Source organism: Grus americana, chromosome 2 (assembly GCF_028858705.1).
Source record: "Grus americana isolate bGruAme1 chromosome 2, bGruAme1.mat, whole genome shotgun sequence".
Lineage (NCBI taxonomy): Eukaryota > Metazoa > Chordata > Aves > Gruiformes > Gruidae > Grus > Grus americana.
This window is the reverse complement of record NC_072853.1, coordinates 160,324,268-160,337,944: the sequence shown is the minus strand read 5'-3', so window position 1 is coordinate 160,337,944 and position 13,677 is coordinate 160,324,268. Positions and strand designations below refer to the sequence as shown.

Here is a 13,677-nt window from a genome sequence, read left to right as displayed (position 1 = left end):
GAGCACGTCCCTCGCTTACATTGGTTCAGTACCAGTATAGCGACGTGGGCTTCAGCACAGTTACCTCCTGTTTTACCGCAAAATTAAGCCCTCTAGAAGTTAGCATTAAAATACATGTTTCTCTATCTGTCTTCACACCATTGTAGCAAAATAATCCTATTCTCTCCCCCCAGCCACCATACTTAATTGGGTTTTAAATTATCATTTTCATCGCCAATTTTCCCCCTCCTCTGCTGCCCTGAAATATTGATTTCTGGCTGCGTCACTCATCCAGCTGCCAAAAAGGAAAATTATAGCTATTGCCAGATGTTAATTGAATGCTGTAAAAGTGACGCATGACTGAACAGCTCGTGCTGTACTCCCGGCTTACATTTCTTGTCACCTCGGCTATCATAATATGGGTCTTTGCTTTGACAACATCTGTGTTCCTGAGGTGTTATTTACCAGTGCATCTGATGAAATGCCATTTTGTTCCTGCTCATAAGTGGCCAAAACACCAGAAAAATCTATTATTAGAGTTATGTCAGCGTTCCCACACTGAAGACATGTTGTTGTTTGTTGTTTTTTTTTTCCCTAGAGTTGCCAATGCAAATCTTAAAGCCAGCAACCTTTTCAGACACCGCGCACTACCCCTTGCTTTTGGTTGTGTAAGTTCTCACTCATCCTTTCTTTCTGGTCACGTTTTTAGGGCAGCATGGAAACTTCAGCCATGATCTGAGCCTTTTAACATATATTTTGTACAACAAATGCCAGACTGCTTTAGCACCTAAGTCCAGCACCTTGGTCCCCACTCCCCGTCTCACCTCGGAGTTGGGGAAGGCTAGGTGTAGCTCCCTTCTCTCCCATGTTCGAGCCAAGGGTTTCAGCTCACAGGAGGGTGCCCTAGCGAAATCCTGCAGAGTAAATTGTAGGATTTTGTAAAGTTGTTCCACGTACACTTGCAATTCAGTAATTTTGGGGCCAGAAACAGGAGGGGGAGGAATAAAAGATGGATGTTGGCTTTCTGTCCCAGTGCTTAGGGCACTCACCCTGCGCTTAACAAGTAGTTTTAGCGTGGGATGCAGTCAGCCATACTAGAACTTCAATTTCAAGCACCCTCACGCAGCAGTCCTTCCCATGTAAATGCCGGCATTCCCTGAAGTGAGAGTGAAGGGAGAGCTAGAAAGCTTTGAAGACCTTCACAACGTCAGCATTTATAGTAGGTAGGTAGGATTTCCTCCTGGCAGGCATAGCAGATGGGTATTTCTTTATGCAACATTTAGTAATAAGAATAATACACATTACTGAGTTTTTTCTGGCAATTTGGAAAGAAACTGGGAGAGGGAAGTCATTGACCTTGGAAGAACCTGCTTGGCCCTGGCTGCATCCCACTGCATCGCTTGCTCCCTACCAGAAAACACCCCAGGAGAGAAACCTCATGCAGGAGTGATGAATGCCTGACGAATGCCTGAACACCATCCTGCACATCCCTCCATGAAGGACAAAAACACTGCAATAAGCATGTCGTTACATCACAAAATTACTGCAGAGAAAATGTACTTCATTATACAAGTGCTTGAGGAAGATTGGTACTCATCAAGCTAACAGCACTTGATTAGGCTGGCTCCAAAGCTGGATGTGCCTGGGTCTCGCCTGAATAAATGCAAATGACTGAAGTCACACGCGCATTAGAATCCTGCAGCGATGTCTCTGAGAACCCCAAAAAGACAAGAAGATGGAATTGCCAGTGGCTCTACAGTAATCCAGTCCTAAAATATTACTTCTCATCATCACCATCTCTCGATTTTTCCAAACTGTCTGGCTGAAGCAGGGTCAATATTTCTTGAGACAGTTCTCCTGGGCAGGATTGGGCCCTAAGCAGAAGGGTGAAGAGGGAATCTTGCCCACTCTTCCCCCTTACCCACCAATTTTGGGCCAACCTGGACATTTTTGAGCTGTTTAATTGCTTTAAAGTGTTCTTGTGTTAAGCAGTGGTGACAGAAGTGATTGAGAGCTCCATCTACAGCCACTCTGGAGAAGCCCATGGGAGAGGGAAGGTCTGGGCGGGGTGAACGGGGGCAGTAAATGACACCCAAATGCCAGTAAAGGAAAGGGGAATTGATGTCCGCAAGCTCCATGCAACATACTTTGGCAGTCCCAGCACTACCCAAAGCCAGGCTCCTCACGGAAACCCCTCCACCAGATAAATCCCTGTAGAAAATAGCTATAGATTAGAGCAGGCATAAATGGGCAAAAATCAACTGACCTCTGCATGGCTGCCCTGCTTTACTCACAGGAGGAATCCTGCCCAGTTAGTGATGTGCTTGCTAGGTCTGTTCAAAGCTCAGCTTAGCGCAGCAATAGCTGCTGTGCAAGGAGGGAGGCAGAAACCAGCCTGCGGCCTCCACCCCAGCCCCAAAACCCATCCCACACAATCAGCCTTCTGCTCATGATCATTGCAAAGACTGGTCTCCCCTTCTTGAAATCTGCCCTGCCTTACGATGTGCGCGGGAGCTGCCGATCCCCATTGCCACGGCAAGCTCACGGCCCCGGGGAGAGCGTTTGGCCCGTGCTTGGTGCCGTTGCCTTTGCTTGACGCCTATTTCTGTTTCAGAGATGGGACGCCTGGCAGCCAGATCGTAACGGAGAGATTTGAGGTGACGTGGGAAAGCGTCATGGTCAGCTCTCACAACGCCATCGTGCTGAAGTTCGACGGCCGCGGGAGTGGCTTCCAAGGCACTAAGCTGTTGCATGAGGTTAAGAGGAGGCTGGGCCTTTTGGAAGAGAAGGATCAGTTGGAAGCTGTCCGGTGAATGACACTGTTATTGAAGAAATTAATTCATTAATGATAATTAACTAAAGACTGTCATTAGTCCTGGTTGCTTTAATGGTGTGTAGGGTGGAACAAGGAGATGGGAGGGAAGGACAGTGTGGTCATACAGCTGTGGCCAAGTGATGGCATGTGAGAGAGATCATGCCAGCCAGTGCAGAAGGAGAAAAACAAGCCTTTAACAGAGCTAAATTAGAGCACACTTATCTGTATCACGTGTTCAAAGCCTATTTATTTTTAGCTCTGTACAGTCATACAGCTACAAACAAGTAAGCTTGAATATCAGCTCCTACATTAATTTTTTGCTGTCCTGGTAGTTGGAAAAAATCCATCTTTAAAGCCTTAAACTTTTTAAAATAGAAAAAAAAAACATTGCAAAACCCTAAATGCCAAGTCCTGTCATACTGTTAGATTTATTCTGCACATAATCACGCTAAAAACGCTATCATTGTGGTGCAATAGCACCAGCTTTATTATGACTTTCAGAGGCGGTGCAGGTTATTTGTTGCCATTGCTTGGTCAAATCCAACACAATGGTTTGCAAGATTAAATCGAACAGAGACACATGTGAAAGCAGCGTGTAGCAGCATGAATTTAGATTGTCTACATCATTTTTCTGCAGCGATCCCAAATTCAAGCTGATAAAAATCACACTATGTTTGCTATATCTAAGGGAAAAATATTATTAACCCATTGTTTCTCCTCTCTCATGTTCTAGGACAATGCTGAAGGAGCATTACATTGATAAAATGCGAGTCGGTGTGTTTGGGAAGGTAACGTTTTCCCGTTGTTCCTCTGTGCTGTTCTAGTTGGCTGATGTGGCTAAGCAGCTGAGCTAAATCCTGATTTACTGAATATGTCAGTGATGACTTTTTTATTATTATTTATTTTTGAGATAGACTGCTTCTTGCTCAGAGATGTTAAAGATGAAAGGTTTCATTTTATCAATGTATTTGTCAATTTATTTTTTTTTAAATGAACTTCCAAGGGCAGAAAGCGACTAGTTGTCAGAAAAACGCTCTTGGACAATTAATTTTTTTTTCCTTCCCCTGCAAACTTTCATTTCATTTTTATCTTGTCCCTTAAGGCCTATGGGAATGTGGGCAGATCTAGCCTGTGTCGTACAAATGTACAACAACAATATTGATTTCTGAGGCTGATTCGCACCAGAGTGTGCGCCCGGCTGGGAAACAGCAATTGCAAAGTAGACACGGTTTGAAATGAGAATGGGACTGTGAGTAGAAATTGTTTATTGTGGGAGATACAGGCTTGGAGTGGGCGAAGAGAGCTGTACGTACAGCAGCATCTCTGCAGGGAATTGTTAACAGGCTGACAGCAGACGCTGAAGTTGCGATGTCCATTTTAAATAACGAAAGGCTGGGGTAGTATTTTGGAGAGATAATGCATCTGATCAGAACGGCGGCCATAATGTGGGATGAAAAGAGGCAAGCTCTTGGCCACACAACCCTCCTGCCTTCAGGAGAGTGCAACGAGTGCAGAGCTCATCTTCAGCCACATCTGCCAAAGCCAGGGAGATGTCCCTTGTTTTGTGGTTTTTGGCTCTACAATGGCCGAGAATTTGCAGCAAGGTCTCAGCTGCCCCGGTTTTGTACCCAAAAGCAGCAGCACCTTATGGCAGGACCGCTGACACCCCTGCCCCATTTCTGTTCCAGGATTACGGCGGCTACCTGAGCACTTACATGCTTCCAGCCGGTGAAGAGAACCAGGTGTTCGCCTGTGGAGCTGCTCTTTCCCCACTGACAGACTTCAAACTATATGGTAAATGCCATCCCAGAGCCCACTGACCTCTTGCTGGCCACAAATGGTGTTTCTGCCCTATCCTTTCCCAGTTATCTTCTCTTTCTTCCCCAAGATCTTGCCTGTTTTGTTTCATGTGTCTTCTTCTTATAAACCTTTATTTCCCTCTCAAGAGCAATTTTGTTGGCACCAGTGGGACCAGCCATGGTGGTCAGAGTGATAAAATAACTTTTATTACTCACTCCTTCTAAATAAAGGAGAATTGGCTCTAAACCCCTCCAGCCTCTGACACCAACCTGCGCCACTGCCTTGAACGTGCTTTTTTCTTGCCTGAACCATCCATCTGTGGGAGCTGTGGTCCAGCCTGCCCACCTCATCCTCTCTCTGATGGCAATATTGACTGCACATGGTGGTCCTTTCTCTCAGGGATACCAGTTCCCTTTGCACTTAGTGCCAGTGAAAATCAGGGGATTGCCATGAAACTCAGTGGTGTTAAGCCAGCCTTCAGGTCCCGTACAGTTATCCCTGAGACCAACGGGAGCTTGCGGTAGACTGTTGATGGAGATGGCCCCATGTGAAAGGAGAAAGGGACACAACACAATAGTGTTCTTCTCTTGTTTCTCAGTTGCATTAAGAAAAAAAAAAAAAAGGCTCTTCTGTGACTTTTTTAGAAACCATAAGTACATGGTGACAATGAAAGACTTACAGTCTTTCTGTATCATACATATTCTTAGTGCATTTTCAAAAACTTTTAGAAATATATCCTAACTAAGACAATGTTAGAAAAGATGTTTTTTAGCATTTGAAATATTTTACTCAGAAGCACCAGTGTACTCGCTTATGACTGCAAGATATGTTTTCTTCTTTTCTTTTCAAGCTTCAGCCTTTTCTGAAAGATACTTGGGCTTGCATGGAATTGATAACAGAGCATACGAGGTAACTGCATGGACACTGCATTTCCCTGATAAAATGTGAACAGGGTTTTAAGTCTTCCTCAATGTGTTCTCTTTTTGGGAGGGAAGAAGGATATGCAAGATGGACTCACCAGTAAAAATCTCTATGTTTGAAAGGCAGCAAGGTGTCCTTCAGCCTGCTTACTGCTTTTGCTGTTCTAATAGCAATGATGGATATGTTTTTTATTGATTAGCCCTCATGTCTGCCTCTCTAAATTGGGTAAATACAGTTATTCCAGTTTTACAGATTGAAAGATCTGAGACTGAGTAACTCAGATGTGCCCAAGTGGACACAATGTCACGACCTCCTTTAAAGTTCATCCCAATGGTTGTGCTGCATTGATTCTCTCTGGGGTATAATTTTTGATCCAAAGTCAAGTGAAGCTCAGCTTCTCTTGGCTTTTTCAGCGTAAGCACAGATTTGATATGTTAGGGAGGCAGAACTCTGTGCCAGAGTTGAGCAGGGCATGGAAAAGGAGACATTGCACCAGTTAACGAAGATATTGTTTAATATGTATGATGGGAACAATTGGTTCATGTCTTCTTTCCTTCAATTACTTGGAGGAAAAACCTAATAAAGAATAGTCACACAAACAAACTTTGTTATGCGGAAAACATTGTTAAGCCTACTAAGCTTTGTCTTCAGCTAGAAGACGTGAAGGCAGCAAAGGTCTGAAACTGTTTTCTTACAGAGTAGCACCCTGTGCCCCTGCAAGTGGAAGCTTTTCCTGGCTATATAAATACTGAGTTCCTTGTCTCAGATTTTGCACTCATGATCTCTAGATGATTGCAAACTCTTTTTGTCCTTTTAGAAATTTGAACGCAGGTCAGTAGACGTGAAAGCAAGGGAAAATATTCCAGAAATGAGAGCTTCGTATTGCCACGCGCTCTTTGTGCATTGAAAAACTGGCCTAAGCAAACAGTGGTGCTTTTGATTGACTTGGGATTAACTGCTAGGAACAGCACGTGAGCTCTCTGCAGAGCATGGCACTGTTCTGGGTGTGGACCCTAACTGATACACGTCTCCTACATGCCAGTTGAATCATGAATTGCTTAGGGAGAAGACCTGTTCCTAACTCACCAACCAGACATGAACTTTATGAAGGTTACATAATTCAAGACTTGATGTAGACTCCAAAAAAGCTGTATTGTCGTGTGGCAGGTTACAACTGAGGGAGCAGAAAGGAGCCATAGAGGGGGAGAACAGAGTGCAAGATATGTGCATATACCATCACAAGACTTAAGCATTGCAGACAGCAATCTGAGGATGAGAGAACTCATTAAGTCCAACAATAGAGGGAAGATCAGAGGGCATCCATGCAAAATTTGCAAACAAAAATTTCTTATGCCATACAGAGTGTGGAGCTGCAAGAAAGCCAGAACAGGCCTGCATCCACCAGAATTTCCAAAAACTTGCCTCTAGCACCAAGAAAATACGCAGGGCCACTTGTAACATTCACAGTTACTTTATCTTTTAAATACACATAATACACATAATATGTAATGTAAAATGTCAGTGACCATATCTTAATAATACATGCTAACGTTTTTAGCCAGCTAATTTGACCTCCATAGCCAGGCAGAAGAGGTCCTGTTGCTGTTGGTGATGCACTTGTCTATCTTCTCTGGAAACCATGTAGGACTAAGAGCACGATGAAAACAGGTAAAAGATAGGATCCTTAGACAAGGATATCTTAACTGAAAAATACATTAACTTATGTAAGTGAATAAGAGCTAGGGCACATGCATTTCAACAGTGAAGGAAACATGAATTTAAGTTGAGACAGCTATTCTTCCCCGCACCCCTATAAAGCAGAAACACCTGTGATTGGAGACATACATTTCTTTTTCCACTCCAAGAATTTTTTGGAGTCTTTTGGAGTCTCCTTGAGACTTCTATTCTTTGGAACAATGCAGCAAAAAGTAGAGAAGCCCTTCATTTCTCTTACCTAGTACCATTTTCAGTCACTCAGATTTGTATTTCCCCTGTGCATCTGAAAGATAGTTGGGGGCAAAGGCATTCTCAGCAGTGGACACTTGAATTTAGTATCAGATCCTCCCCTGGGCTGTCAAAGCTCATTGAGGTTGGCTTTCAAACCATACCAAAGTCACTCCAGCTCTCTGAAGAGTTCTTAGGCATAGGCACCTGGGCACACTTCTCATCGGTGTTTTGAATTCACTGGAAATTCACTTTGACATTTTCCATGTGTTCTGCAGTTCAGGCTTTTGGTGAACATTATCAGAACAGACGAGGGTCTCTGACCTCTTCCTGCTGCTGATACTGAACCTGGAAGGACGGGGTGGGGGTCTATTTTACCTCCAGACTGATTCAAGTAGCCAAGACAATATGCTGTGCTGGTGCCTGCTTGTTATCCTTGCGATGAAGTATCAAATGGAATTAATTGCTTCTGTTTTCTCCATATAAATTGCTAATTTCTAGCAAGATTTTTAATCTTATTGCAACCTTTACCTTCACAGATCACCAAATTAGCACACAGAGTCTCATTACTGAAGGAACAGACATTTTTGATCATTCATGCTACCGCTGATGGTAAGTTAGCCCATCATTTGAGCTCATTATAGGTTTGGGACGGCTTTGATTTTTCTTAATTAAATTTGCCTTTTTAATGATTGTAATCTGTTTTTACAGAAAAAATCCATTTTCAGCATACTGCGGACCTTATCACACACCTAATTAGGGCAAAGGCTAATTACAGCTTGCAGGTACAGTATGTGTTTCCTTTTTTCATATTTGAACAGTTATTTCGCAGTTTGAACTCAAACTGCTGTTATGAAGCAAGCTTTGAAAAGCCACTTGCAAACACAGCTTGGCCATAGAAATAGCACCAGCATATAATGTGTTCCTATGTACTCCCATGCTTATCTGATACCACTATTTTGGTTTGGACAGTTGTAGAAGAGTTATTAAATTACAGTGCATTAGGTTTCAAGAGGCATATCTCTAAGGAATTGATGGCTGTTGACTTTCTTTGGGAACAACAGGCCAAATTCAGGATGAATTACAGGGAAACAGGAATCTAAATTAAATCAGCTGGAAAACTTAAGGAGAGAAACGTCACTTAAGCCTGACATCCTGCTGTGAACGACATACTATGGTCTAGAAAGCCTCTCTTTCTATCAAATTACATCTCTGATTTGCAGAATGCCCCATGCCTGAGCCATTGAAGCTTCCACAATGAACCCATCTGTCAGCCATGGGGATGGTCCCTACCCTCTGCTACATCCTAAGCCACAGCCAGGAGAGTTTAACTAGCCCAGGCTCAGCCCATGCCAGGGACCATGCTACAGCTCACAGTGTAGACAGTTGTGTTGCAGTGCCCAAGTCCTACTAATGCTTGATTTACTGAATACCAGCTCCCTCTGGCTGCACTTCTGCAGAGCTTCATGTGATGGGTACACTCACTCCATCATGCTCCAAAGGCAGATAGGATGGAGCACAGGCACGGCAGCTAAGCAATGAGCACGGCACGGATTTGGTCAGTGCTACTGTGACTGAGGTGCCCCCGTACATTTCCCAGTGCAGAAGCATTAGTACACTGGAGCTTGAAGGCACCAATGGGCTTGATGCACGTTGAAGGTTAATTGAGGACTGAATGGAGATCTGAGGGATCTACATCTTGGATCGAGGTACTCTGAGCAGCAGTGAAATGCCTCAGTCCTGCCTGCAAGCATCCAGCCCTAGAAACTAATTTTTTCCTCCCTTCAATATCCCAGTGTAGACAACCTATTACAATCCTCTCACATTCCTGCCATATGTGCGGAAGTTACCTGTTCCATTTAAATGGAAAGTTGTGTGTAAACTATTTCATTTCTAGCTTCTTACATTTTTTCTATTTAATTAGTTCTCCAGAAAGCTTTATTTCATTTTTTTACTTAATGACATTTTTTTTCTTCAAATCCCTCACTATAGTCAGTAAAACCTAACGCCATTTCTCTCCACAGACTCAGTTTTTCAGTTTTCAGAAGGAGCAAGCGCTGTTGTTTTTAGGCGCGGTCTGGTTCTGCTTAGCCCAAACTTGTTCAGAATGGAATTAAATGGAAAACCCTTCCCCAAAAAAGTTCTTTTTGAAGGAAGATGCAAGTCTACGCTCAGAGTGCTGTGGTGCCTGAATTACCTGGACATCATGTGCATCCGTGGGAAGACATGCAGTGCCAAGGAGGAGCAATGGGTTTGCAGGCCAGCTCGAGCTGTAGATGCAGGTGGTCAGTACTGAGACTTTAAGGTCCTAATGGTGTGTATTTCCTTGTTGCTTTGCAGATTTACCCCGATGAAAGCCATTACTTTAGCAATGAAGCATTGGAGCAGCATTTGTACAACTCCATCGTCAACTTCTTTGTAGCGTGTTTCCAAGTTCAGGACAAACTCCCGATAGCTCCACTGAAAGAGGAGGAGGACGACGATTAACCCTACTTGTCCATGCTAAGCACAAGGCAGATCTCTCTAACAATATGCAACTGGATCATTTTCCTGAAGACAGAGATGTCACGTTGTTAGCATGTATTTAAAGAAAACTGAAAGCAGCTCATCTGCTTTACTTGGCAGCAACTCCTTCCTAGATGGAAGAACATTAAGCATGGTGAACTCAGCAGAAACTGCTGTCTGAAATTAATCCATCACAACCAACATACTCTTTTTCTTTCTTTTTCTTCCCTTTTTTTCTTTCGTGTTTTGTTTGCCACAAAGTGACTTCTAGCGTGAAAGTGGCAAGACATTGAACTTCAAGGAACACCCCAAGAAACCGCTTTGAGGACTGGAAGATTTAATGTCTCTTTGCATTCAAGCAATCAAGCAGTAGCAGTGAAATCCGTCATCCATATTAAGGTTACTATACTTAGCATCACACTGTGTCAGAAAATTCTAACCTAATACATGGAAAAGATTATAGCACAATTATTTTAAAGGATACTGATTCATACATACTTGCCTGCTCTTTCCCATGTTCAGAAGGTTTCTCATTGCTACACAAATTCAATTGTACAAAATATTGCTGTAGTTACACTGATCTTTACCTTCCTGTAATCATTTCTTAATTTTGCATAGCTTTTACTTCTGTTTTCATTGGGTCTTATGCTTCCCTTATCAGCTTCTCAGCTTGTTCCGTATGGGGAAAAAACATACACTGAATTAACCAACTCACTTTAGACCTTAGGGGTCTAAAGAGGCAATGGGGGTCAAGGTAGCCAGACATTAAAAAATCTGTTAGACTAAAGCAAAGGAAATCTCACTCTCATGTTCCCAGCATAGCCTTTGCCTGCAAGATTGAGTATTTTCTTTGGCAAATCAGCTTAACATTGAGATATTTTTATTGTACTACAGAAAAATATGTGATGGTCACAATTGTTGGGGTTTTTTTTCTTTTAGTGTTGGAACAAGTGGTTGGCAGCCTGTTGGGAAAAGGCTAGATGAGGCTATGCTAGCAGGAATTTGTACCAGAGACTTCGCAGATCATCTCATAAAGCCATTTAAACAGAACCAATGTGCAGAGATCTATTGCACATGCTGTCTGCAGCTTAGTTTTATTCCAGGTCAATGATTGACACATTCCAAACACATTTAATTATCTCTTCTGCTCACACTAGCATAAAAGAAAAAAAATGGGAGCATTTTTCTTTAAAATATCTAACACTTCATTATAGCAGTGCAAAGCAACTTTTAAAACTTCTTGTGAAAACATTCAACTCCCAGAAAGAAATCCAATGTTCATTCACTTCTACTTACCATGTCATAAGAATTTGGACTAGTGTCACTCCTTGTAAAATATTCTGACCAAATGTACAGCCAGTATTAATACTGTATATTTCATTTTGTTGTATATAAAGGAATGTAAGTCAGTTATTCGTCAGGTCCCCGATCCAATATTAGTCTTGTGTTCAGCATGCATGCGGTTAACACTTCTTTGCTGGTCAGGACTCTTTAGAAGTACTAGCTTGGAAATATAACAATTAATGTAATTTCTTTTCTTGTTTTGACAGCTTGAATGTCAATGCCGGTTTCTACTTTTTGCATAGTACTGTGGGTAAACTCACATCCTGACAGCAATGATGATGTTTCCATTGTGTTCTTTAGTGTGTCTTTTTTATTCCCATTATTTTAAGCTTTGAATGTTGGTTGTACTTTGACCATCATGAAAAAATATATTGATAAACTACAGAAATGACCTAGTTTGGTTTTGATTATCTTCTTTAATTTACAGTGCATCAACATTGTGTGAACAAGAACTACGGTATAAATCTGCTTTATCCGGCAAAATGCCAAATAGACAATAAGAATGCTGCGTGTCCAGATTTTGCTACACCGAACAGGCTCAGAAGCCTGAAATGAACTTGACCTGAGAAATGTAAAAATCTGCTCTGTCCACAATCTTTTGTAGAAAGAACTTTAGGATGTGGCATGGTAGTGTTTGTTCATTCATGGAATAAAACATTATTTTACCACCCTGGTTGCTACTGCTGTTATTTAGTGTTAAGTACTTAAATAAACATTGAGTTGCTGGAAATGCTATTCCTGGTTGAACTGAGCCCAAACTCCAGGGTATAGGTCAGAAAAATGAAAACAAGTCTTTATAAATAAATATACATCATCATTTAGTCTGCCTGTGACCTGGGTAGATGGTGTCACCATGGAAAATGGTGACTGTTTTTGAGGAAAACATGAAGTAGCACAAAGTGGGTTCAATCCCAAAGTAGCAGATCATGAGAAGACCCCTATTACCTTCTAGTCTTTGGTAAAAATGGACCTTTCCTCCCTTTCTGCCTGCTGACCTGGCACACAGGCTCCCTGAGAGCATCAGCCAAGCACAACAGCTTGACCAAAGGGATTCTTGCTGTTTCATCCATTGTCCCTTTTCCCAAATGTCGCTTGTGGGTTATGAAGAGTGAACAAAGCACTAAAACTTCCTGAGTTTGACACAGCAGATTGTTCTGCAGATGACTCTCCATCAGGAAAGGGGCAAGCAAGAGGAGGGAGTCATCCCACCCGAATTCAGATATTTGTTTCCCTTTGAGCTGAGAGGAGAGCCATATACGTGGCAGGGCCGTGCTCAGAGACCTCCCTGGGATGAGTGGCAGCTTTTCCGTGTGCCCGTTTTGCTCTGCTGGCTGCGGGGAGGGGAGTGACTGTCCCAGATTGAATCAGCTGCGGGACAAGCTGGGGCCATCCCTAGCTGTCTCCTGTAACAACAGCACGTTGTGGAATGCAAGATCAGTTGGATGTTCCCACACCTTCTTTACACCTGGAAAGGAAATCTTTTCATTTCATAGATTTCAGGGGAAAATGGAGACTTTTGCTCAAATTAGAGGTCCTGGCTATGACTGTATCCTACAATACACTGTCCTCTTCATCTCAAGCAATAACTTTAGGAAAGGTTTAAATCTGCACAGACATCTGTGTCTCTAGGCCTAATAAAGACACAAAAGACCTTCTAACCCTAAAAGACTAAATCACGTAGCAAGGCTGTGAGGCTAAGCAGCCACGTGCAGGTACAAGGGTGACAAGGATGCTTTCCAATGGCACCTGCTGACTTGCTGCACCTCTTCAGTGCCCAGAGTGATGTCCCATCAGCTGATACCAACTTTACTGAACCAAATTCGCAGGAAGAGAAATGTAATATTTCACAACAAAACCAAGAAACTATTGTGGACACTTGCTCTAATCTTTGTTGCCAGCAAATCAGGAAACGAGAAGCTTTCACACTGGTATAGGGCAGGCAGATTACACTAGTATAAAATAGCTTTTGGTTTTTTTGCTTTATTACCTAAATGTAACTAATATTTTTTTTATTGTCCAAACAAATAAAGCTCATACTCTCAACTAACTGACATTTCTGGATACTGTAATGTTCAACTGTGACATCCCAAAGTGGAAGAGAACTAATGAGCGATGCCCTACTAATTCAGGAGGAAACCACACAGGGAAAAATGAGGCATTGCTGGTAGCTAATTAACAAAGCCAGGCAGCCAGCCACATTTGTAATTGTCTGTGGGTTCAGGCATGGAACATATAATCCTGTCCAAGCTCTGCCCACGAGCTCAGGCCAAACAAATGCTGCATCTCTGAAGAGTAGGAAGGAAAAAAATGAGTGAAGGAGAAAAGCTATGTGAGATGCTCGCAACACCTTTCCCATGGGAAGAGCGGTG

General features: G+C 42.6%; 1 protein-coding gene across 4 annotated transcripts in view; it reads left to right on the top strand.

The window, feature by feature from the left end:
* The window catches only part of DPP6 (dipeptidyl peptidase like 6), a 508,492-nt gene extending 496,514 nt beyond the window's left edge, over positions 1-11,978 (top strand). For all 4 annotated transcript variants that reach the window (XM_054818789.1, XM_054818787.1, XM_054818788.1 and 1 more), the window contains exons 19-26: positions 578-647; positions 2,594-2,788; positions 3,528-3,582; positions 4,483-4,588; positions 5,445-5,503; positions 7,999-8,071; positions 8,171-8,244; positions 9,800-11,978. In XM_054818789.1, the coding sequence (XP_054674764.1) occupies positions 578-647; positions 2,594-2,788; positions 3,528-3,582; positions 4,483-4,588; positions 5,445-5,503; positions 7,999-8,071; positions 8,171-8,244; positions 9,800-9,946 (779 nt within the window). In that variant the 3' untranslated portion in view covers positions 9,947-11,978. The remainder of the gene's footprint in view (positions 1-577; positions 648-2,593; positions 2,789-3,527; positions 3,583-4,482; positions 4,589-5,444; positions 5,504-7,998; positions 8,072-8,170; positions 8,245-9,799) is intronic.
* Positions 11,979-13,677: the final 1,699 nt, after the last annotated feature.